The sequence below is a fragment of the Sorex fumeus genome, unplaced genomic scaffold (assembly GCF_029834395.1).
Source record: "Sorex fumeus unplaced genomic scaffold, SorFum_2.1 ptg000047l, whole genome shotgun sequence".
Taxonomy (NCBI): Eukaryota; Metazoa; Chordata; class Mammalia; order Eulipotyphla; family Soricidae; genus Sorex; species Sorex fumeus.
The window spans coordinates 44,514,268-44,541,213 of NW_026606104.1; the positions used below are offsets into that span (position 1 = coordinate 44,514,268).

The following is a 26,946-nucleotide window of genomic DNA, read 5'->3' on the forward strand; positions in this document are numbered from 1 at the left end:
ACAGATTTATCAGTAATATAGACCTCAGAGACCCAGAGAAGCCCAGTAGGATCTCACCACACTTAGTTTATCTGATGGGAATCTTTCAGGGAGATGAGCAGAGACAAGGGCCACACCCAGAGATGTTCAGGGGCTGTTTCTGGCTGTTTCTGGTTCTCGGCTTGGGAGTGACCCTGGAGATGTTAGGGGAGTCATATGCAGTGCCAGATACCCAACCGGGGTTGACTGGAAGGCAGGTACTTTAACTCCTGTCCTGTGTCTCCAACCCAAATGAAGCGCTTGTTAAACTGTCCCCACTTGTGACCCCTTTTTGCTGAGAAATTTTAGTATAACCTCTGGTTATAGGTCTATCAAATAGGTATATAAACACTCTGGTGGGGTTGGGGTTGGCTCCTGGCAGTGCTTAGGGCTCTTCCCAGCTCTGCTCTGGAATCACATCTGGAGGTGCATACTCAGGACCAGGGGTCAAACCAGGGTCAGCTGAAGCGGCCACATGTATGCCCAAATAATTTGCTTATAAGTCGTAAGTTTATTCAGTTTTTCAGGGGAATGGAAATGATATGTTAAATTATTTCAGGCACCATGATTTATAGTACTGTTAATGGTAGGCTCTTGTATACAGTGCTCCGGCACCACACTCTCCACCAGAATGTTTGCTTTCCTCCACTGTTGTCCAAGTGTTCCCCGTCATCCCTTACCCCTGTGTAATCTTAGTAATAAATTTATTTTGAGGTGCTAGGGAGGTAGTTGGCACCTGTTATGGTGCCTTATGGTCCCCCAAGGACTGCCGAAAGTAATTCCTGAGTACAGAGCCAGGAGTAACCCCTTAGCATTGTCAGTGTGTAGTCCAAAAACAAAAACAAAAAAGAAGAAGAAATTTATTTTAAACTCTGTGTTTTGGCCCCTACTTGGTGGCTCACTCTTAGAGGTACTCAGGGACCATGTAGTGCTGGGGATCAAACTCGGTCTCCTCCATGCAGAGCATGCACTTAATCAGTTGAGATGTCTCCAGTCCTTCAAATGTTTTTCCTGGGATCAGAGCAATTGTACAGCACTTGTCTTGCCCACGCCAAACCCAGGTGTGATTCCCAGCACCCCATATGATCCCCTGAGCCCACCAGGAGTGATACCTGCATGCAAAAGTAAGCCCCTGGGCACCAAAACCAGGTGTGGTCCCAAAACAAAAACAAAATTTCTCCAACCCCCACGTTCTGTTACCTAATTGCCACCTTTCCACAATCTCCTCTGGGGTGTCAGTCTACAGAAGTTAGAAAGTTAGACAGGGATACAGACAGGGAAGCAGAGAGGGAGGCCTTCAGGGAGATGAGCAAACACAAGCAGATTTAAACATTCTACTTCCTGGGGCTGGAGCGATAGCACAGTGGGTAGGGCGTTTGCCTTGCACGCAGCCTACCTGGGTTCGATTCCCAGCATCCCATATGGTCCCCTGTGCATCACCGGGTGTGACCCAAAAAGGAAAAAAGGAAAACATTCTGCTTTCTCCATGTGGCTGTTCCTGGGAAGACACAAGTTGTTCATATTCTCAGACCTCACTGTATTGCTCTCCTAATATGTTTAACTTTTTTGTTTGTTTATTTTTTGTTTTGGGGCCCACACCCAGCAATGCTTAGGGCTTACTGCTGGCTCTGCACTTAGGGATCACTCCTGTTGGGCTGGGGGTCCATATGGGGTCCTGCAGGCCAATCCCATTTCTGCTGCATGCAAGGCAAGCTACCCACTGTACTGTATCATCATAGATACATGTAAGTATATAAATATATAAGTACATATAAATTATGTGTTTACGTAGACTATACTTAACCTTTATTTCTGTGTCTTACCTCCTAAGTTCTGTGTTTGTGAAAGTGGGGGTTTTAAGGAAAGGCATTGATATGAAAGATGTTATACATTATAAACAGAATTGAAAAGTAGAGGGTCAGGGATTTGGTTCAGTGGTAAAGCACATGCACACATGCCTTGCTTATGGAGAACCTGCGTTTGATTCTCAGTACTAGGGAGGAGGGTGGGAATATAAGATAGGAATTACTGGCTGGACCAAGTTTGATGGAAATGTCATTTATGTAACCATCCTTGGTTCTTTTGTAGGAATTGCTTTTGACTCAGAGTATATAGCCAGGTGTGCATTACTCAGAATTTTCATGTGATACAAGATGAAAGCTATCTTTTCCCCCACGTGTACTGGAAAAGATTGTTGTTTAAGGAGATACTGTGTTAGAAATTTCTGATTCCTTTACAAATGTTTCATCATCAGATATTGATTGTATTCTGAGTAGATATATGCTAAGAGTATTAATAATTTTTGAATTTCTTTCTAACTCACTTAAAGTAACATTGAGGGCCGTGAGTTAGAGTTATGAAAGAGAGAGAAGGAAGGATAAGTGACAATGGCTAATAGTCATCTCTGAGTCACCAGCAATGAATGCCACTCTTCACTGGGGAGCATGATGTGGGCAGCTCCTTGACTACTGACTGGTTAGTTTCTACACATCACTGCTACCTCCTGGTTCCTTAACTTAGGCAGCTGAGACTCAGGGTTTGTAAATATCATGGTTTTATATAGTTGAGCTTTTCTTTAAGATTCACTCCTCAGTCACTTTCACTGTGTCTTCATAAAAATTGACCTTCAAGTCATAAAAAATTTCTGTTTGGACTAGACGGAATATTGAATGGATGCCTGGTGAGATAAGATGGAGGTATTTGACGTTTCAATTGATAATATAACTAGGGTTCAGAGCAATAATACAGTGGGTCAGGCACTTTCATTTGGCTTACCTATGTTCAGTTCCCATTTTCTATGTGGTCACCTGAACACTGCCAGGAATGATTCCTGAGTACAGAGTCAGGAGTTAACCCTGAGCATCACCCAGTATGAACCCAAAACTTTAAAAAAAAAATACATATATATATATAAAACTTTTGGTAGCTGGATAGGCTGAAATGAAACCATTTTTTTTTTTCCCTCAGGACTTTGTTCCTGAGTGGAGATACATGCTGGATACATGTTTAAGGGAGAGCATTGAAGGGTCAGAGTCTTTTTTATCAGTTACAGCCTACTGTGCCATTTTCACTCACAAAAGAGAGATTCTTATATCTCTTTCCAGTAACACTCAGGAACAGTGTCCTGACAGTATCCTGAGAAAAAAAAGAAAGAACACTGCCTTTTCCAGTTGGAAATAAGCAAGCAAAGAAACACACACACACACACATACACACACACACACACACACACACACACAAAGTTTAGCTCATCTTTTTCTCTTTTAACTCCCATTGTCTTTGTGCTTCTATCTTCTCATTTTTCTCCCTGCTCCCCTCCAACCCCTGCTTCCTTCTTCCCTTTCTCTTTCTGTCTCTTCTCGTCCTTCTCTAAGTAAAATTATTTTACTTTTAAAAAATAGTAAAGAAATAGGAATGGAACACAGAAGGGAAATTGGAGGAAATGAGTAGTGAAGTTTCTGTAAGTAAAGTAAATTTTTAGCAGGGAGAGGCCACACCCAAGATGCTCTGTGGCTCCTCCTGGCTCTGTGCTTGGGTCACTCCTGGTGGTGCTGGGCAAGGTGGGGACAATCAGGCACCGCCAGGGATTGCATCCTCTGCATGCAAAGCATGCACTAGTCATGCAGAACCATTTCTCTGGCCTATAAAGACAATTATAAAAGCAGTTCAGGGTTTGGTTTTGGTTAAATTTTGTATTCCATTGTTTGGCTTTTTCTTTTCTCCTCTTTCAACTATATTTGTATAAATATGTGTAATGGCAAGTTCCCAATTTTGATTTATAATCTGCTAAAATTATTGTTTATAATTCTTTTTATAGTGATAGAGGTTTTTAAAATTCAGTGTTTAATTCATTTAAAGTAAAATAAGAACTGGAGAGAAAGTACAGCAGGGAAGGCATTCACCTTGTTTGTGGCCAACCTGGGTTCCATCCCTGGCACCCCATGTGGTTCCTTGAGCATCACCAGGAGTAATTCCTAAATACAGTGACAGGAGTAACCTCTGAGCATCACCAGGTGGGCAGCCCTTCCCACCCCCCAAAAAAAGTATTGCCCTTTAAATTTAGCAATTCCAGTAGAACTTTTTGTGAGAATGGAAATCTTCTCTGTACTGCCTTGTATGGAGCCACATGTGGTCGAGCACCTAAAATGTGGCTGGTACAGCAGTAAAAGACCAAGTCGCAAAGTATATTTATTTATTTTGAAGTATTTTTATAAGTTTTGGGGGGGACCACACCCAGTGGTGCTCAGAGGTTACTTTTGGGGGGGGGTCACACCTAGTGATGCACGGGGGTTACTCCTGGCTCTGCACTCAGGAATTAATCCTGGCAGTGCTCGGAGGACCATATGAGATGCTGGGAATCAAACCTGGGTTAGCCTACCTGCTGTGCTATCGCTCCAGCCCTTCAGGGGTTACTCTTGGCTCTCCATATATAGGATGCTGAGGATCAAACCCAGGTTTAACAGCACCCTACTTGGGTTTGATCCTCAGCATCCTATATATGGAGAGCCAAGAGTAACCCCTGAAGGGCTGGAGTGATAGCTCCCTTTCCAGTCCTGCAGAATATATTTAATATTAAATCTAACCCGCGGGCTGGAGCAATAGCACAGCGGTAGGGCGTTTGCCTTGCACGCAGCCAATATGGCCGACCCAAATTCCTCCACCCCTCTCGGAGAGCCCAGCAAGCTACCGAGAGAGCCTGGCAAGCTACCCGTGACGTATTCAGTCTGCCAAACACAGTAACAAGTCTCACGAAGGAGACGTTACTGGGCCCGCTCGAGCAAATCGATGAACAATGGGAGGACCATGACCGGGAAATCTAACTCATCCTGTATAGCTAGTGACCGTAATACTGTATAGCTTATCTTTCAGTATTTTAGAATTCTGAGCACATTTGATGATCATTACTTTGGTGGAACGAATATGAGTTTTTAGTATATTTGGAAATGCTTTTTTTAATTTTGCTTCTCTGAGAATGGTAGGAATGATAGGATTAGAAAGATTGCATATATATCCTGTAGTGTCTGGAAGAATGTGCTGTTTCGTCCCAGTGTTTTTATGTCATCATCTCAGTGAGGTCCTTCTGTAATTACTCCTTTAGCTTCCTCTCAGCTCTCTTTACTTCCCTTTCCTGAATCAATTTTTCTCTGTACTACTTCCCACTATCTAGCATACTGAAAAGGTTTTCCCTGGCGTTCATTGCTGTTTCCAATACCTAGAATACTTGATGCATTAGAAGCTAGGACATAGTTGTGTAATGAGTGAGGATTATAATTTCCCAATAATAATAATAATAATAAAAGTTCTTCAAGCATGTACACTCAGCGCATTTTGCTCTCCCTCTAGTCCTGTCTCAGATTTTATATGTCATTGCTTCCAGGCTATTTATTTTGATCTCTCAGAAAGAGCTAGCCATCCTAATTAGCCATCCTAATCCTCATCACCCTCTTCTGTAGATCCTGTTTACTTGAACCTCCTGAAGGGTGACAATTTATTAATCCCAGAGTATTCCTGGCCAAGATCAGTAAATCTCGGTTGGAATTCTGCCGGAGCAACTTAAGGGAAGACACATTATAGTGGAAACAGTATTTGAGCCAGTTCTTAAAGAATGTGTAGGAGGGCCAGGGCAATAGTACAGTGGGTAGGGCATTTGCCTGGTGTGTGGCCAACAGGGGTTCAATACCTGATATCCCATATGTCCCCTGAGTACTGCCAGGAGTGGTTCCTGAATGCAGAGCCAGGTGTAATACCTGAGCAGTGCCAGTGTGACCCAAAAAGCAAAATAACAATAATAATAATCATAATCATAATCATAATAGAGTAGAAGTTCCCCCGATAGAGTTGCGAAGGGCTTTCTAGTAGATCAAGGAAGTAATCTGTACCAGTAGATGAGATGATGAGGAATTTACAAATGAAAGCCCAGAAGATAGTTTGCATGCAGGAGGGTGGGTTTGATCCCTGACTTTACAAGGTCTCCTGACCACTTGTGACTGCCCTGGCCTCAAAACCAGGAAATAGAATGAAGTAAAATAAGGATCTACAAATGATTACTGGAGTTTTCTAGTTTCCACAGAAAGTTTGCAGCACAGGCTCTTTATTGTAGGATGTTATCTGATAGCTTGAGGCAGCCTGATGATTCTCATTAGATCACAGGGTAAAGACTGGGGAACTGCGGGCTGGGGATGGGCCAAGTTCTGCCTCCAGCATCATCATGTCCCCTGCCCCCCAGAACCATGGGGCCTGACTACCCTGGCCCTCACCATTTAATGGGGTGTTGCCCTGCAACTCCAGCATGGCTTGTATGGACCAAAAATAGCCAAAAAGAATAGGAAGAAGTCAAAAATTAATCTTTCGCTTGAATAGGTGTTCTTGTCACCTGTTAATTTCTGTGGGTCAGCCTCTCTAGGGGAAGTGTCATTTTTCCTCTCCTCAAAAAAGCTTTTATTATTATTATTATTATTATTAGTGAAACACCATGAGGTACAGTTGTAGACTTACAAACTTTCGTGCTTGGCTTTCAGTTATACAGTGATCGAGTACCCATCCCTCCAGCAGTGCCCATTCTCCACCATCAATGATTCCAGTCAATAAAGCTTTTAACTGTCTCAGCCATATGAAAATAGTATATTGTATTAAGCTGTGGTCAAGATGTAATTAAAAATAGCTAAGGGCTTACTCTCCTAGATAATCCAGTTTATATTGGTACTTCAGCGTTAAAGTACATTAAAATGAAAGCACTATATTCTTTTTATTTATTCAGCATTATACTCATGATTGATCTTAAGTACTTATTTGAACATAATCATACACGAACATGTTCTCATGTTCGTGTATGATTCCAAAATAAAAGATTTCAGAATTGTGAATTTTTCTAAAAGTTTGAAAGTGGAGGGGAGAGACTGGGGGTGGGGGAAGGAGGAAAAAGTTTGAAAATGCAGCGTTTTTATAGACTACTTGGAATGTTTAGAAACATTTATTTGATAAAATAAAAGGCTCTGTTGGGATACTACAAGTGCTCTCTCCATCTGAATTCAGGCTTAGATTCCTTTTCCAATTAAACTGGCTTGTTTTGGGCCTTTCACTGTTTGTGGGAGGGCCAGTGGCAAGAATGGCAGTGCTGTGCCATGCTAGGACATGATACCCTCAGTCATAAATTCACAAATTTTCATCTGTTTCTTCCCATCCTTGAAGCAGTAACCTATAAAGGTACTAGTAGAAAAAAAGAGTATATCTTTAGAGATGGAGTAAGTCCTGAGCACTGCCAGATGTGGCCCCAAAACAAACACACAAACAAAAAATTAAAGGCTTTGATTCTAAAATTAGGGGGGATTCCTTGTGCAGGACCCTATCAAGCAGTACTCAAGAGGGCCAAGGACCCCACCAGCTAGCCTGGCAGTTCAATGCAAGAGCTCCAGAATGTGTTGTTGCTCTGGTCCTGTGGTGCCAAAATTACTTGGGACCCCTGGCAGAATGACCTGAGCCCCTATAGAATTACTCGGACCTTCACGCCCACACCTCGCAGTGCTCGGAGACCATTGGTGGAGGGATTGAAACAGGGCCAGCCAAACACAAGATATACACCTTGACCTTTATATACTCTCCAACTCCTGATTATTCTATTTTATTTTGTATTTTAGTTTTTGAGCCTCAGTGGCCATGCTCAGGGGTTATTCCTGACTCTGCACCCAGGAACCACTCTGGGTGGTACTTGGGGGACCATATGGGGTGCCGGGATCAGACCCAGGTCAGCCACATGTAAAGCAAATGCCCTACCCACTGTACTATCACTCCAGCCCAAATTTAATTTATTTTTATCAGGTAAAATAGTTTTATTTTAAAAGCTGTAAGGAAATTGTGCTGGCAAAACTGGACGGCTACATGCAAAAAAGTGGGCTCAGATCTCTGCCTAACGCCATGTACAAAAGTAAGATCAAAATGGATTAAAGTCCTCAACATCAGACCGGAATCCATAAAGTTCATTGAAGACAAAGTTGGCAAAACCCTCCATGATATTGAGGCTAATGGTATCTTCAAAGATGTCACGCCACTGGCCAAGCAAGTGAAAACAGAGATAGACAAATGGGACTATCTTAAACTAAGAAGCTTCTGCACCTCAAAAGAAACAGTGACAAAATACAAAGGCAGTCTGCAGAATGGGAAAGGATATTTACCGAATACACATCCGACAAGGGGTTGATATCAAGGATATACAAGGTACTAGTTGAACTCCACAAGAAGAAAACACCCAACCCCATCAAAAAATGGGGCGATTAAATGAACAGAAACTTTCTCAAAGAAGAAATCCGAATGGCTAAAAGGCACACGAGAAAATGCTCTACATCACTATAATCATCAGGGAGATGCAGATCAAAACAACAATGAGATATCATGTCACACCACAGAGACTGACCCACATCCACAAGAACAAATGCAACCGGTGCTGGCGCAGATGTGGCGAGAAAGGGACCCTCCTTCACTGCTGGTGGGAATGCCGACTGGTCCAACTCTTTTGGAAAAGAGTATGGACGATTCTCAAAAAATTAGAAATTGAGCTTCCATTTGACCCAGCAATACCACTCCTGGGAATATATCCCAGAGAGGCAAAAATGTGTAGTCGAAGTGACATCTGCACTTGTTTGTTCATTGCAGCGCTCTTTACAATACTCAGAATCTGGAAAAAACCTGAGTGCCTGAGAACAGATGACTGGTTAAAGAAACTTTGGTACATTTACACAATGGAGTACTATGTAGCTGTTAGAAAAGATGAAGTCATGAAATTTACATACAAGTGATACTACATGGAAAGAGTATCATGTTAAGCTAAATGAGTCAGAAAGAGCGGGATAGACACAGAAAGATTGCATCCATCTGGGGAACATAAAGCAACAAAATAGGAGACTAACACCCAAGAATGGCCGAGATTAGTACCAGGAATTTTACTCCATGGCTTGGAGGCCAGCCACACGTGCTAGGGGAAAAGGGAGCTCAGATAGAGAAAGGAGCACCAAATAAAGGGTGTTGGGAGGATCCTCCCAGAATGGGAGAAGCATGCTGAAAGTAGACTATAGACCAAACATGATTGCCACTCAGTGCCTCTCTTGCAAACCACAACACCCAAAAGGAGAGAGAGAGAACGAAAGGGAATGCCCTGCCACAGAGGCAGGGTGGGATGGGGAGGATGGGGGGTGGGAGGGATACTGGGACCTGTGGTGGTGGAAAATGGGCACTGGTGTAGGGATGGGGGCTTGATCATTGTATAACTGAAACCCAAGCACAAAAATTTGTAAGTCTGTATCTGTACCTCATGGTGTTTCACTAAAATAAATAATAAATAAATAAATAAATAAAAGCTGTAAGGAGAGGGGCTGAAGCGATAGTACAGCGGGTAGGGCGTTTGCCTTGCATGCGGCCGACCTGGGTTCATTCTCTGTCATCCCATATGGTCCCCCAAGCACCACCAGGAGTAATTCCTGAGTGCAGAGCCAGGAATAACCACTGAGCATCGCTGGGTGTGATCCAAAAAGCAAAAAAAAAAAAAAAAAGCTGTAAGGAAGACTAGAGTGATAGTATAGCACGTAGAACGTTGGCTGTGCGTGTGTCCAACCCCAGTTCTATCACCAGCACCCAATATAATCCCCTGAACATGCCCAGGAGTCTTGCCAGGGCATAGCTAGGTATGGCCCAAAAACCAAAAGAAAAAAAAAAAACTACAAGGAGAATGAGAGAAAATACACAATAGAGAATGCTCACTGATGTTAAAAATTTTAAAGCCTGCAAGGTCTGTGTTTGCTTATCAGTTGGCACAAAGTAACTATTGATTATGAGAATGAAAACGAGGACCAGGGAGATGCCTCAAAAGGACTGACACTCTGACTTTGCACGTGATAGGTCTGGGTTCAATGCCCAAAATTACATGGTCTCCTGAGCAGCAATAGGGAAGTGACCCCTGAGCACCAACCCAGGTGAACTCCTCCTGGAGTGACCCAAACTGAATGAGACTGAAGCCTGCTGGTCAGGGAGCGTGGGTGGGAAATTAGCATTTTTTAGGGATTTGTTGTTGCAGTGTGTGGATTTCCTTGGGAACTTAAATATAGCAGTAGGAAGTAAATATTTCTTAATGGTTTGCTTACGAGCTGAAGTAAGGCTTAGAGTTTGAATTAGGAAACCTGGATTTATTTCTTTTTATTATGGTGCTGGGTTATCAAACCCAGGGCTACGTTTGTGTGTGCATGTGCTCCGCTGAACCACAGATTTCGTCCATGGCTCTGACGATGACATTAGGCATCTTTGACCTTCCCTTTCCACCCACTTAGCAGGAGACTGAGCCACATGATGATCACCAAGAATTCTGTCACTGAATTATTATCTTTAGGTTTTATTGCTGCCTTTACAATACTTCAGAATAAGTAGAGCAGGCCAAGGTTGGTGTTTAAATTTAGCAGATGAAGCACTTTGGTGCAGAACTCTGTACCTCAAACCCATAAAAGCTAGACAACTGTAACCATGTTATCTAGATGATAAATTTGGTAGATTTAAGGACCCTGGTGTGTGTGTGTGTGTGTGTGTGTGTGTGTGTGTCTGCCTGCCTGCCTGCCTGCCTGCCTGCCTCTCTGGCTCTATCTTCATGTTTCTATATACCAACTTTGATTGTATTCAGACTTCCTTCTTGGCCTGCCTCTTCCAGTTTGCTCTCTGGATCTGTGGTACAGAAATGTCATCCCCTTCCGTTTCTGACTAACCTCTTTGTAAAGAGATTTTTTCGTTTGTTTGTTTTGTTTTTGCTTATACCATTGTCAAACTGTTCCTGACCTGCCCTCTCCTTTCTTGTTTTGTCACAATAACTGCCATGATAATTATTGCTTGCATTCATTGAGAACTTTCTATGTGCCTAAGTATACTGCAGAGTGTTTCATTTCTATTCTTCTTTAATCCTTAAAATTGTTCTGGTAAGTATTGTTATGCCCAGTTTACAAATTAGAGAACCAAGTTTTCAAGAGTTGTTTTTTTTTTAAGTAATTTTCCTTGGAGCCAGAGTGATAGTACAGCAGGGAGGATTGCCTTGCACACAGCCTGTGTTCAATTCCTAGCATCCCAGATGGTCTCCTGAGCACTGTCAGGAGTGATTCCTGAATGCAGAGCCAGAAGTAACCCCTGAGCATTGCCAGATATAGCCCAAAAACCAAAATAATAATAATAATAATAATAAATTTGCCTCGTGAATAGAGCTGGAATTAAAATTTCAGCCTTGTCTGCATGAGACCTGGATCTGAATGCCTGTGGGATAGCAGCACAATGCACTGTAGCACTATAGCACTGTCCTCCATAGTTTATCCGTTTGTTCGAGTGGGCCCAGTAACATCTCCGTTGTGACACTTGTTGCTACTGTGTTTAGCATATCAAATATGTCACGGCTAGCTTGCCAGGCTTTGCCACGCGGGCGAGATACTCTTGGTAGCTTGCCGGGTTCTCCAAGAGGGGCAGAGGAATCGAACCTGGGTTGGCCGGGTCAGCCACGTGCAAGGCAAATGCCCTACCTGCTGTGCTGTCCGCTCCAGCCCAGGGGTACAATAGACTACAAGATTTTGACCTTCCTTCCAAAGCTCATCTTTTTTAAGTTTGGTTTGGTTTGGTTTGGGGGGCACACTCGCAGTGCTCAGTGTATTGTACCAGGCTTAACACAGCACACAGCATGTATTCCCGCCCTTTGAGCTTATCACAGTATGTTGAGCACCTACTGGCTTCCAGGCAGGGTATTTGCTACCTTTGGCCTCAATCCTTCAGTGGTGGAAACTGCTACTACATGTAGTCCACTTCTAGGCCAAGATGTGAAGATAACTGGACATAATTAAATTTGACATTCTTCCAGTATATTTTTTTTTGCTTCCTTTAATTCTTCCCTCCCCTCACCCCAGATCTGGCAATTCTTAAGGCAGCTCCTGGCTCTGCACTGGAGAATCATCCCTGTGCCTGCCATAGAGGCAGGCTGTGGGGAGGGAGGGAAACTAAGGACATCCATGGCGGGAAATAACACTTGTGAAGGGATGGGTATTGGAACATTGTACGACTGAGTCTCAACATGAACAACGTTGTAACTGTGTGTCTCATGGTGATTCAATTCAATTTTTATTTAATTAAGAAAAATTATCTCTGGCAGTGCTCTTGAGATCCGGTGGAATGCCAGGGATTGAACTCAGGTCAGCCATGTTCAAGGTGAGCGCCCTCCCCTGCTGTGCTATTGCTCTGGCCCATCCTTTACTTTTTTACTGTTTAGTGGTTGCTATTATGTTGTTTTTCCGAGTGGGCACCAGAAACATCTCTATTCCTCCCAGCCCTGAGATTTTAGCAGCCTCTTCTTACTCATCTTTTCCCAACGATTGGAGGCTCTTTCAGGGTCAGGGGAATGAGACCTGTAGTCGTTACTGGTTACTGGTTTTGGCATATCGAATGTGCCACGGGTAGCAGACTACCAGTATTGACAACTAAATATTGTCTGAATGTCTGCATAATTGTTTGCTTGTGTGTTTGTTTTTTGGAGTATACCTGATTCTGCCCCAGGTTTGCTGCTGACTCTGTACTCAAGGATCACTCTTGGCAGTGCTCAGGGGTGATATGGGTGCAGAGGTTCAAACTCAGGCTGCTTTCTCTCCAGCCTGTGCTTTTTTTTTTTTTTTGAAGGGGGTGAGAGCTATACCTGACATTGCTCAGGGCTCTGTGTTCAGGAATTACTCCTGGCGGTACTTAGGAGACCATATGGGATGCTGGGGATCAAACCCCAGTTGGCCACGTACAAGACAAGCACTCTACCTGCTGTACTCTCTCTCCAGCCCAACACTTTTTTTAAATTTTTTTTGGGGGGGGGGGGTCATACCCGGCGATGCACAGGGGTTACTCCTGGTTCATTCATGCACTCAGGTTTTACTCCTGGCAGTGCTGCTGGGAATCGAACCCGGGTTGGCCGTGTGCAAGGCAAACATCCTACCCTCTGTGCTATCACTCCAGCCCCAGGTGGTGTTTTTGTTTTTGTTTTTGTTTTTCCAGCACTTTTTTTAACAGATGCTAACATGTGTTTTTTTTTTCTTTTTTTTTTAACTTAACTATTTTATTCCTCTGTCAAAATCAGATAATGGGGATGGAAGGAAAGACACCTAGTTCTAGATACCAGACATCTTTCTGAAATCTCCATCTGGAGAACAAGATTTAAGCTAAAGTGTGTCAAGGGCCAGAGCAATACTATAATGGATAGGGCATTTACTTTGCTTGTGGCTGCTCTGGGTTCTAACCCCAGCACCTCATAGTTCCCAAGCCCTGCTATTGTGACCTCTTGAGCACGACTGGATGTGACTCAAAAACCAAAATAAACTAAAGCTTCATTTATTTGGTAGTTGTCGTTTGTTGAAGGGATATTAGAGTTTTTGCATTTACAAACTTGACCAGACACATGATTTGATTTCACTAGCCTTGGGTTTTTTTTTTATTAATAATAGATATTAATGTATTTTTTGCAGCACATGGTTGATTGTGGTGATGTGAAATAAGGAATATAAAACTGAGAATTGTGGCCAGAGAGAGATAATGGCTAAGGCACTTACCTTGCATGTGACCGATCCAGATTTAATTGCTATCACCACATATGATCCCTGAACCCTGCCAGGAATGAACCCTGAACACTGAGCCAAGAGTAAGCCTTGAGCACAACTAATGTGGCCCAAAAACAAAACAGATAACAACAACAACAACAGAATACAATTGTTAGTTTCTTTTTCTACCTTCAGATGTTAGTGAACTAATCCGGAGTATGTGGCTGACCAGTGTGGGAAATTTGCGTTATGTGTGGTTCTGTTACACTTGGAAATTTTAGTGTTAGTATACACGGGTATGTGTATGAATAAAAGTTCATCCCGCTGTGTCCAAGTATTCATCTAACCATGTATACATGAGTTACATCACACAAAGAAGGAGGATGATGATCAGGAGGCAGGACCTTCTGTAGTTAGCTGCTATTTCCCTTTTGTCACACCCAGCATGCAGGGCCACTCCCTGAAGTAGCATATTTCTTTAAGATCATATGGTGGTTATTGAACTTATTTGTATAATTCTTCCTGAATATTTAAAGGAGAAATATACATAGATTAAATCACTTTACCTTAAATACCATAAGGTAAGATGGCTCAGGTTTTACTATCTGTGCCATATCCCCAACCCTTTTATTTATACTTTCAGTTGTTTTTTGTTTGTTTTGTTTTTGAGGCCACAACCATCAATGCTCAAGGCTTACTCCTGGCTCACTGCTCAGGGATCATTCCTGGCGTGGCTGGAGGTCCAAATGGCTTGCCAGAGATCAAACCCAGGTTGACTGTGTGCAAGACCATACCTGCTGTATTATCTCTCCCCCCCACACCCCTATTTTTTAGTTTTTAATTGTTATGGACTCACACATGGCACTGCTTGGCACAGGTATACTTGGAGGCCCCCAGAACCTGTCCTGGTGGTGCTGCTCAGAGCCCAAGGTCTCAGACTTTCCAGGCTTGTAGACCCAGGGATGCCAGATACGTGTTTTCAAAAGGTCAGCAGCGCTTTCTCTCTTTGTGGTTTGATGGTCTCGGCCGCTTCACCCACCCCGGGGAGGCGATAGGTAGGCGAAGGAAGGAACAAGGGCCAGGCTGGTCGGTATCAATTGTAGTTTGTTCCAATCCCCACTCCCCTTCTGCTTCTCTCTTTCAAGCCCCCTTCATTCTCCTTCTTGCTTCCCCCTCATTCTCCTTCCTGCCTCTGGATCTACTCTTGTACTCTGTCTACCACTTGAGCCTCCCAGCTCCCTCCCCCCCTTTTCAGAAAATGTTTATTCAGTTATAATTGTTGTTCCCAGCCAGTGTCTTTCATTCCCAGTGCTTAGATCTCCTGCTTGGGGCGTGCCGCCTTCAGGTAGGAAATACAATTCTAGAGCGCTCAGTGAGGCCTCAGAAGGGTGTGACATTTCGGAGGCCTGTCTAGCTCTAACGCGTGCTTTTGAGTGGACTTCTGCTCCCACTGGCCTGCTGCGCATCACTAGGGTCTTGTGTGGGATTAACTCGGCACATTCTTGGGTAGCCTCCCTCTCCTGAGACTGTGGATCGGGAGAGTGCTGAGCCCAGCCCAGTGTCAGGAAAAGTAGGTGTGGACTTTCAGGGCTGTGCCGAGGCAGCCACCCAGCAGCCAGGCTGGGGCTGCAGACTCCTCCCCTTCCTGCACTCGGGCTCTTCACTGCGCACCCTGGAATGACAGGCATTCCTGTGTGAAGAGAGCCGGCATGAGGACATTTTTGTCGGAGCTGTGAGTGCCCAGACCAGCACCCGGGCGAACGAGAATCCCGGCAGACCGTCGAGCCTCAAACCCCTTCTGGCATTGGTCGGTGGCACAGAGGGGATCACTTGCCTCTCCGTATGAGCGTTTTTCCTTTGAAACAAGGTTTCTGTGGTCCGGGACAATTTGTTGTCGTGAGACACATCGTACAGCATAATCATGGGGCAAAGTGACGTCTCCAGACCGGTCAATCCAGATGCGCTCGGTGAGTAACTGAAGGCACGGAAACAAAATCTGGACAGAGGCGAGGCAGAGCTACCGGTGAAGTCAAATGTTCAGTTTGAATGTGAAGACTCAATGTTCATGGTTTTGGAACATCACTGTGTTATTTTTCATTTGCTTGTATTACTTTGTCACTGAACGTTTTGCTTTCCTTGATAACTTTGGAGGGTATTTTTTGGTAATGTCATACTGCCTGGAATGACCATCAGTTAATTTCTTGCCCTTGTGAGAAAGGGAAGTGTTGTAAGAAGGTTTATATTCTGAGTTGTACTGGTGTTTCAACTTGGACAGTTGATACAGGTGTGGACTAAAACTAGTATTGCTGGTGCTTATTCATAATGGTTCTGTTCACAGAACCACTTTTAAATTTTATTTATTTATTACTATTATTTTGGCTTGGGAGCCACACCCAGCTGTGTCCAGGGCTCAGGGTTTACCCCGACTGAGGGATCATTTGCCATGCCAGGGATGGAACCTGTGTCAGCTGTGTGCAAGGCAAGTGCCTTACCGATTGTACCGTCTCTCCAGCTTCCAGAATTTGTTTTTGTTTTTTTTTTAAACTTTTGGTTTTTGGGCCACACCCAATTGTGCCAGAACTTATTCCTGGCTCTGTACTCAGGGATCAAACCCAGGTCGCCTGTGCGCAAGTCAGTACTTTCAATAGGTGGACCTTATTTTAAAAAATTTAAAAGTGGGGCCAGTGAGATAGTACAGTGGGTAGGATACTTGCCTTGTACGTAATTGACCTACTATCACTCTGGCCTCCCTAGAACTATATTTTAAATTGACTTTAATTTTTTTATTTTACTTCAAAAAATTTTTTTTGGTGGGGGGGGCGTTTGATTTGGTTTGAGGCCACATCCAGCAGTACTCGGGGCTTACTCCTGGCTCGGCTCTGAGGAATCACTCCTGGCAGGGCTGGACTTGAACCCAGGCCAGCCTCATGCAAGACAAGCCCCTTACCCACTATACTGTCTCTCCATCCTGTACGTTGATGTAATGTTGAATTTTATTTTGGATTTTAGTGCTAGGGCTTTTCGGGTTTCTATGCGGGAAAGTCACTCCTGCCAATGCACCAGGCAGTCCCTGGGATCAGACCCAGGTCAGCGCTCTCAGATACACAGTTTCTAAATGAGACTGAGCATTCTTCATTGCCCTAGTGTTTCCATTCCTATATGGCAACACTTTGGTATAAACATACCTGATTCAGTACTTCATGTTGAAAGTGTTCCTTCAGTGAGCTAGCTAGCTAGCTTGCATACTTTCAACCCTAGTTTTAATAATACCTCTAGGGATTAATCCCAAATCCTGAACCTGGAATGACCAGTGGTACTTTCAAAGGTGGACCTTACTTTAAAAAATTTAAAAGGGGGGCTGGAGCAATAGCACAGCGGGTAGGGCATTTGCCTTGCACGCGGCCGACCTGGGTTCAATTCCCAGCATCCCATATGGTCCCCTGAGCACCGCCAGGGGTAATTTCTGAGCTCATAGCCAGGAGTAACCCCCTGTGCATTGCCGGGTGTAACCCAAAAAGCAAAAAAAAAAAAAAAAATTTAAAAGGGGGGCCCGCAGTATAGTACAGTGGGTAGGGTACTTGCTTTATACATACTTGACCTGGTTAGATCCTTAGCACCTGATCTGGTCCCCTGAGCTGCGCCTGAATACATCTGGGAGTGGCCCCAAAACAAATATCCCCTGCCCCCAATTTTCTTTTTAAGTGTTACTGTCTCAGATATAGCTAGAAACCAAGCTGATAGTTGTTAAGTGTTGCTCAGTCTTCAGGTTTATGAAATGAAAGTTCATTGACACTATGTGATTTCCCAGCTGTGTAGGTTTTGTGTAAGACAAAGATCAGAGTCGTGAGAATTAGCTTTAGGGGAATGTTCATCACAGAGCCTTTGACATGAGCAAAGTGGAGGGGAGTCTGATAGTCATTTCTTGACATTGATATTTAATATTTACACCTCTTTGCCATATAACATAAAAACCAAAAATATATCAACATAAAACACATGTTCAATCTTAGGCTGCTTTTTTCCAACATGGAAAATATTGGTGACTTTAAAGAAAAGTGTGAAAGTGAGAGAACACAGAAACATTTCCAAACGTGTTTCATAATTTAAGGTCTAGTAATTTAAAGGTACTGAGAACTTGCCAAATAAAATTTCTACAAAACGTTTTAATTTACTTTTATTTTGTGGAGGCCACATCCAGTGCCCAGAGGTTACTGCTGGCTTTGCACTCAGAATTATTCCTGGTGGTGCTCGGGGACCATGTGGGAGGCTGGGAATCAAACCCGGGTTGGCTGAGTGCGAGGCAAGCACACCCTACCCATTGTGCTGTTGCTTCAGCCTTTTGGCAACAGACTTTTAGGACTGAGGTCAGGAGTTTACTCACTTTACCTGGATCACCAGGACTGGGTCCATTCAGGATCAATTCAGTCAGTTGCCACTCCTTTTAAAAAATGTAATATTTTATAAGTAGGCGAGGCAATAGAGAAATATACAAAGATCCGTTAGAGCCCTTATCTAATTTAAGAGATGAAAAGCAGAGGTATTTCCTACCCTCCCTCTCTGCCCACATTCCCCTAGTATGACACTTTTGCTGCTTTGCTTCCAGAGGCAACCACTTGACTAAATTTGACAAATTTACTCTTGAGCCACTAAATTCTCCAGTGGTTTCTACTCCAAAGATTAGACTTGTTAATAAGTATCATAAGGACCTAAATTATGCCAAGCATTTATCTGTGAAGTTGGAATTAAAGGTCTTTGCAAAGTAAAAAACAAGTAAGCAAGTACAGCTTACTGGTTTGATGATGGTATTTGTGAAGAATGTCTGTCTAGGGGCTGGAGAGAGATTGTAGAGCAGTTGGGTGCGTGCCTTGCCTGCAGGCGACCTGGATTTGATGCCCAGCACTACATCGGACCCCCTAAGCCCTGCCAGGAATGATCCCCTGACCGTGAGGCATAAACACTAAGTACCCTGGCACAAAAAACAAAACTGACAGAATGCCAATCTAATATTTATATACTATTCAGAAAATTTCTTCTAAGTGAAAAACTCGTTACTGCTTCTGAAAGAAAGTGAGATGCAAATCCATCCACTTTTCTGCCAAATAGTATCCCTAGTAAGAGGCCGATGAAAAGAAGATCATTCATATAACTAAGATTTTTAATGTTCTCAGTTACACTTTGGGGGGTTATTTCCCCTTACCTAGATTATCCAAAAGTTACTACAGGCTGTTTTAGTGGACAGATCCGTTATAAGTTGTTTATAAATCAGGATGTATTTTGTTTGTGCAAATCAAGACCAAGATATTAAGGTTTAACACTGACGACTTTAAAGACCAACAAAAATCAATTATTTAGAGTTGTAGGCCTGTAATATAGTATTATATTATTATAATAATAAGCATTGAGTTTTGAAAATGATGGTGCTGGGGCCAAGAGATCACTCAAGGGGCTGGAGCGAATGCTTTGCATATTGGACCTTTGGGTTCAGTTCCTGAGCCCGACTAGAAGCAACTCCCAAGCACGTAGCTGCCTGGTGTGGCCCCAACACACACATGTATGCACACGCACACACACGATTGTGCTGTGTTTGGCAAGCTATATGATAAAAGATAAATCATTGAATATATTTATTCCTTAATCTTCTCTTTGCTTTATCAATTTGGGGGAGGGGGGAAGGGTTGGCATTTGAAACTATTTCTGGCTCTGTGCATAAGAGTGACCCCTGGCAGTGTTCAGGGGACCATGTGTGGTGCCAGGGATCAAACTGAGGTCAGCAAACATCTTACCACCTCTACTATCTCTTGGCCTTGTTTCAATTTTTTTATTTCTAATTTTATTTTCTCAAATAATACACAATACCTTACCTTGTCAGAGTCCACTAGTTTTTTTTTTTTTTTTGGTTTTTTTGTTTGTTTGTTTTTTTGCTTTTTGGGTCACACCCGGCGATGCTCAGGGGTTACTCTTGGCTCATGCACTCAGGAATTACTTCTGGCGGTGCTCGGGGGACCATATGGGATGCTGGGAATCGAACCCAGGTTGGCCGTGTTGGCTGTGTGTAAGCTATAGCACCCGCTGTGCTATAGCTCCAGCCCCTCCACTAGTTTGATTCATCAGTTTTATTTATGTTGCACGCATAGATGATAGCATCCAATATAGATTGTTCTTTCTTAATCTGACTTAATTTCCCTTTATGTAATCCCGTCCTGTTCCTTCTAATTTGCTGCAAATGGCAATGTTTTCTCTTTTTATAGCTGTATAGTATTCTATTATGAGTATATACCATATTTAATTGTATTTTTATAAAGTTGTTTACCATATTTGATTACATTTAATATTTGAACACCAATCCCACCACCATTATGCCTTCCCACCACCATATTTCGGATGTTTCCATACCAAACCCCAAATTATCACCCCCAAGCAGAACCGAAATAATTTATTTTGTATTGCTTGTTATGAGTAATCCACTAAAAATGATCCAAAAAAGGTTTCTTAGAGGAAGTGTGTGAAGATTGTTGTATTTCACCCAGGGGCCTTTAAGCCCTTCTATAAGAGATTAGTGACATGTTGTTGAAAGTTGAGCTCTGTGTTCATATACATATATATGTATGTACATATAAAAGTATTTCCCCCTAAGATTGGTTACCTTCTACTTTAAACCCCATCAAATGTGGTGTGATACACTTGAAATTCTGGTGGTGTCAAATATGAGATGTCAGGAGTAGATTGACTCATGCATGGGGTGAGGCCTGTCCAAGTGTGTGGAGAGTGGCCGTGAGCACAGCAGTGGTTGAGTTCTGGAGGTTTTCGGCTGCCAGAGCTGGCTCTGTTGGGAAGGGGAGGGGACCTCATCCACTCCCACTCTGGGTTGCCCAGATGAAACAGCCTGGCTGGGGTCTAGAGGCATGGCTATGGCATATATTCTATGCTCGTTACCGCGAGATTTATTGTTGAGTCTCTCAATCATGGCTGTTGATGAGATTCTATGCTACTGGAGGCTATTGTGGAAGTGACTGCCAACCAGCTGGAAAAGGGGCAGATGGGAGGAGGTCACCTATTCCTGTAGACCACATCTTTAGATCTCTGCTGTTGTTTCCTTATCTCAGCTATTGTATACAATGTTGCAATAAACACTGGGGTGGATTTGACTTTTCAAGTTTGAATCAGGGGTCAGAGAGATAGTATGCCAGGTAAGACTTGCTTTGATCCCTGATACAACCCCCATATAGTTCCCCTACCAGGAATGACCTTGAGCCCACCAGCAATGATTCCTAATCACAGAGCCAGGAGTAAGCCCTAGATACCACTGGGCGTTGGACCCCCACCCCCAAAAAACTTTTTGGTTATATTCCTGCGAGTGGGATTACTGAATTAAATGCTAGTTTCATTTACAAGGTAACAGTGCCTTGTGTATACAAGGTATGTTCTTTATCACCAAGCCACTTCCCTATTATTCCACAGAAGCGTCACAGCATTTTCCAAAATGGTGGCACCAATTTATGTCACCACCTGCAGTGCTCCAGAATTCCCCTCCCCACATCCTCAGCAGCACACTTGGTCACGGTGCTCTCTGGGCCGCACGTGTCGTGGGGCCACGTGGCAGTGCTCACACTCGCATGCTTTAGGTGTGCTGCCTGCACACAACTGGCTTCAGTGGTTTGAAGATCACACACTTTGTCGCAGTGCCAGGTCCCAGGCAGAAGAGCGTCAGGGACTGCGTGTGGCGTGTGTGGGTGGCGACAGGGGTGGAACTCTGGGCCTCACCCTTGCAAGGCAGGAGCTTCACTGAGCCACTCCATGGCTTCCTCAAATAAAACTTTTAAATAGTATTTTGTAGTTCTTGATCAACATAAAAGTTGCTTTGTGGGGCTGGAGCGATAATACAGCAGGTGAGGCACAAGCTTGCCTTGCGCAAAACCCATCCAGCTTCTATTCCCAGCATCTCAGATGGTGCCTTAGCCCATCAGGAGTAATTCCTGAAAATTGAGCCAGGAGTAATCCCTAATCACCGCTGGGTGTGGCTCCAAAACAAACAAACAAACAAATAAAAACCGCCGATGTTTTCTAGGATTATATTAAAGTAACTAATTTGCACTTCTTAAATTGGGCGTAAGACTAACACATTTCTAGTTTGTTCTAAACCATTATTTCTAAACCATTTCCAAGCCATTTTGTGCTCTTTGCTTTTCCATATTTCCTCTTCCTTACATTCCATTTAAATTTCCATTTGATTAATTTTGCTCTGAAATTTGTTGTTGGTTGTCACCGTACATGAAATGAGATAGTTTTGAGAAGGATGAGTTAAAAATATGTTGAGGAGCCAGGGGTGTGCTCAAGTGATAGACCACATTTCCTGCAAAGCAGGAGACCCTGGGTTCAGTCCCTGGCACCCCAAGGCCCCTCCAGAACTTCCAGGTGTGCTTCCCCTTCCCCTGTAAGAACAGTGATACCAGCTACCAAAAAATCAAGAAATAATATTGTTGTTCAGAGACAAAAATTGGTCAGAACAACCAATGTTGTAAATGAATAGAATTTAATGTAGCTATAGAGTAGTGTTAGTGTGGGAGTAAGTTACTGTGGGTTAATATAAAGTAAAATACTTCATAGGACTTTGCAGAAAAATATATGGCATCCTAATTATCAGAGACATTTCTTATACCTTTCTAGGTTGAACAATAAATGGTTTCTGAGGCACCAGGCATTCTTTTGGCATGTAATCCAGAAATCAGGAAGAAGTAACAAAATACCGGGTGTACTATGAACTCTTTAAAAAAAAATTTCCTGTTGTTCCCAAATGTCGAATATTGACCTAACGTCATTGTCCCTCTCTCTGCTCCAGTGAATTTGTCTGAGCACTGTTGTAGAAATGTCTCTCCCCTTCCTACTTGCAGTTAAACTTTAAAAAGTTTAAGGATCTCTTTTGTTCCATGAGACATGTCATAGTCTGGAAGCTCACTGTGAAAAATTAACTCACACCCTGGAATTTTTCTAGAAAATGCTTATACATCAAGTTGCCATGGGCAGAGCATCCTCACTTCTGCATGTAGTGTCATGGTTCAGACATTCTTCTCAGTGTTGGAGTCGCAGACCCAAGTTGCCTGCAGGTCCATCGACCTCCCTGACTGTCTTCTTGAGTGTTTTGCCCAAATCTTGTTTCCCAAAGGTCAGTCCAGGCAGTGTTTGTAAGTGAAGTTACAGACCTGCTCTAGGTAAAGCCTGCTTTGTTCATTAGTGGCAAGTTTTGCTTTTTGTTGTTTTATTGCACTTTTCTAAAAACAGTTCTTTAGGAGATAAAAATGAACCAGTGCGATAATGCAAATAGAAGAAATAAATTTTCTGTACTTTCAAATTTTTTATGCTGTTATACTCTTACATAAAATATAATTAGGCAGAACCATTAGGTTGTAAGTATAACACAAAATATGTAATTTTTTCACAAAACACGCAAATCAATTCATTATGCTGTACACCTCCAACTTTTTAAAAAGGGTTTAGGGCTACAAAAGGAGAGAGAGAACAGAGGGGAATGCCCTGCCACAGAGACAGGGTGGGATGGGGGGGTGGGGGGTGGGAGGGATACTGGGATCCGTGGTGGTGGGAAATGGGCACTGGTGGAGGGATGGGTATTTGATCATTGTATAATTGAAACCCAAGCACAAAAATGTGTAAGTCTGCAACTGTACCTCATGATGTCTCACTATTAAAATTTTTAATAAAAAAAAAAGGTTTGGGGCTAGAGAGATGGAAGTTATGGTGCTTGCCTTGCATGCAGCCTATTGTAGCCAACCATAATTCCATCCCCAGCACCCCACAGTGCCCTGAGCACTACCAGGAGTGACAGGTTGTGGCCCAAATTCAAAAGAATTTACAAGTGTTCTTTTAGTAATGGAGTATGTGTCTTATACATAACTATTAATGGGGGGCGGGGGGTTCGTTTGTTTTGGGGCCACACCCAGAGATGCTCAGGAGTTACTCCTGGCTCTGGCCTCTGCATTCAGGAATCACTCCTGGTGGTGTTCAGGGAACCATTTGGGATGCCAGGCATCAGACCCAGATCGGCTGCATGCAAGGCAAGCACCCTGCCCGCTGTAATATCTTTATGCTCCCAGCTATAAATGTTTTAATTTGGGTTCAAGTAGCTATACAGATTTTATAGCCAATATGGGTGAACTTTATATGTTTTTACATACCCATATTTTTAAGCCCTGAGAAGGTATAGAAAACAGGGGAAGAACCAAGAGAAACCCCATAATTTTGTCTCTTCCAGCCAAGTGTAGTTTAGGGGGAAAGGCCTGAAAGACACTGCTTACCAACCTCCTGTGTTCTCCAGTTGCCTGTCCCATGGCTTCCAGCTGGATGATTAAGAACTCATTATAAATGAAATTCTAAAAAGAACACTGTCTTGACATACTGTTTGACCCCGAGGAACCAGTCTCTGGAATGTGGTACAGCCTGAGTCGTTTAAACAACAGGGCAAGGTTTCAGGGTTTCTGAGACCGGAAACTTTAACAATTTGTTTAGTTATCTTCCTCTCACAGCCTCTACCCCCTCCAAAAACCATCAAGACCAGGCCACCAAGACAGATGGTACAGCAGGTAGGGCAAGCATTGAACATATCTGCCGTAGGTTCGATCCCTGGCACTCCATTTGGTCCCCCAAGCCTGCAGGAGTAAGCCCTGGGCATAGCTGGGTGTGGCCCCAAAACAGAACAAAAACATCCAGCACTCCAATTCTGTGACTTGATTTCCTAGTGGTCAGCAGCGTCTGACCCAAAGAAGAAGGCTTTCATTGGCATACGTGATCAAGACACTACAACTGAATCCCAAACCCGTTTCTGGCAAGCAAGAGGAATGAGGGAACTTTGTCAACATTTATTTGTTATTTAGGTTTGGGGCTAAATAACCCAAGGGCTTCTCCTGGCTCTGTTCCTTCTTGTGCTGGAGGACCGTGAATAGTCAGACTGAACCCTGCTCCATGCATGCAAAGCATGCACTCCAGCCCGTGAAGTTATCTCTGGCCCTGTCAGCACTTTAGTTTAATCAGTTGTAGGGTGCTGCTCTTGAATAGTGGATTCAAGTTCAGTTTCCAGAGCAATCCCAGACTACTCCACGAGAGGTGCCTCATCATCTGACCTCAGAGCCTTCTTTTTCTCTCCCAAGCATAAATCTGCCTTGGCTTGAAGCAAGATATGAATTGTGGTACTCATGCACTGTAGCACTGCCCTCCCGTTGTTCATCTGTTTGCTCGAGCAGGCACCAGTCTCACAACAAATTGTGAGACTTGTTGTTATTGTTTTTTTTGCATATCGAATACGTCACAGGTAGCTTGCCAGGCTTTGCTGTGCGGGTGGGATATTCTCGGTAGCTTGCCAGGCTCTCCAAGGGGGGTGGAGGAATCGAACCTGGGTCGGCCACGTGCAAGGAAAATGCCCTACCTGCTGTGCTATGGTACACCCGCTCCAGTCCATGGTACACATAAGTCTGTGAAAAAAGACTTCAATTATCGATCACTTGATCACTTGACTTCCCGTTAATCGTCGATTTGCTCAAGCGGGCGCCAGTAACATCTCCATTTGTCCCTGTCGCGTGCTAGTGTAGCCCAGTGGCGTCTGTTCGCTCTAGGAACATGAAGAGCCTCAAACCAATCGTTCATGATCTTGATGAAGAAGTCTGACCATCTGGTAGGTGGGCGGCCACGCCGTCTTTTGACATCCCGTGGAATCCAGTCGGTAACAGCTCTAGTCCAGCAGTCGTCTCTAAATCTCATTACGTGACCAGCCCATCTGATTTTTGACACCTTGGCAAACGAGACAGCATCCCTGATTCTTTTTTTTTTTTTTTTTTTTTGAAAAGTTAAAAATTCCTTAATTTTTTATTCCTGGTACCACTACCACAATTTACAGGGCAATATACCTGATGTAATGAAAAGAAAAAGAAAAAGACAAAGCTACAACAGATAAAAGACCTCAGGAATGTACATCTAATTGACACTACATTGCATTAATCAATAGCTGCACTTTTGCAAACTGTGGCTATGACAGTCCTGAACAAGAAGGGTTTCCTGTTTAAGCTGCAGTAACTTTTCTGACTATGGATCATCGCTCCTTCTGTGGCAGATTTTTACAGTTCCTCTAATGGATTTGGGACGACTGTCTCAAAGTAACCTGCAGCTTTCCTGACAACTCCTCGCTCTCTCTCCTGCTAAGAACTGTAGCCCTTTTCTGCTGAGTTTTTAGAACCTTCTGCTACCATAGCCACCACTTCCACCACCAGATCCGTAACCACCACCATAGGGACTGCCCGAGCTTCTTCCACCAAAACTGCCCCCTTTCATGGGTCCATAATTTGATTGCTGTTGTCCACTATAATTTCCAAAATCATTATAGTTCCCACCACCACCATAGTTACCACCGCCAAAATTTCCTCCTTCATTGTAACCATCATATCCTCCACCACCTCCACCATATCCACCACCTTGGTTTCCATATCCTGGTCCTCCACCACCATAGCCTCCTCTACTACTATAACCAGGACCTCCGCCGTAGTTGCCACCATCACCTCCAAATCCATTATATCCACCATCACCTCCTCCATAACTACCTCTGCTGCCACCACCGCCACCACCATAACCCCCTCTCCCACCAAAGTTTCCACCACGGCCAAAGTTTCCTCCACCACCTCCAAAATTGCCTCCACGGCCCATAAAGTTGCCAGATCCACCTCCACGACCTCTTTGCGATCCAGCAGACTGCATTTCTTGTTTAGAAAGGGCCTTTTTCACTTCACAATTATGCCCATTAATAGTGTGGTATTTCTGAACAACAATTTTATCAACTGTATCATGATCATCAAAAGTCACAAAAGCAAATCCTCTCTTTTTCCCACTCTGCCTGTCTTCCATTACTTCTATGGTTTCAATTTTGCCATACTTTTCAAAGTAGTCTCTCAAATTATATTCCTCTGTGTCTTCTTTAATACCACCAACAAAAATTTTCTTCACTGTTAAATGGGCACCAGGCTTCACAGAATCCTCTCTAGAAACAGCTCTCTTTGGTTCCACTACACGCCCATCAACCTTATGTGGTCGAGCACACATAGCTGCATCCACCTCTTCAACACATGAGTAAGTCACAAAACCAAAGCCTCTGGAACGTTTTGTTTGGGGGTCTCTCATCACCACACAATCTGTAAGTGTGCCCCATTTCTCAAAATGTTCTCTTAAACTATCATCTGTAGTTTCAAAGCTCAAACCTCCAATAAACAGTTTTCTCAACTGCTCTGGTTCCTTTGGATCATGGCCCTCCATTTTGAGACCGGACTCGCCTCTTCCAACTCGAGTTCAATATGGGACCGAGAGG

The 26,946-nt window shown here is 43.5% G+C and overlaps 2 protein-coding genes across 6 annotated transcripts in view; one reads left to right on the plus strand and one right to left on the minus strand.

The window, feature by feature from the left end:
- The window catches only part of PHACTR4 (phosphatase and actin regulator 4), a 104,919-nt gene that overhangs the window by 36,615 nt on the left and 41,358 nt on the right, over nt 1-26,946 (plus strand). The window contains exon 1 of one of the 5 annotated variants that reach the window (XM_056123580.1): nt 15,471-15,559. The exons of the other annotated variants lie outside the window; for them this stretch is intronic. Coding sequence (XP_055979555.1) covers nt 15,514-15,559 — 46 coding nt within the window. The 5' untranslated portion in view covers nt 15,471-15,513. Of the gene's footprint in view, nt 1-15,470; nt 15,560-26,946 lie in introns of those variants that run through there. 5 annotated transcript variants of the gene reach the window in all.
- Nucleotides 25,442-26,926, minus strand: LOC130032005 (heterogeneous nuclear ribonucleoprotein A3-like). The gene has a single exon (XM_056123590.1). It carries the CDS (start codon nt 26,892-26,894, stop codon nt 25,821-25,823), a length of 1,074 nt encoding a protein of 357 aa, XP_055979565.1. The 5' UTR covers nt 26,895-26,926; the 3' UTR covers nt 25,442-25,820.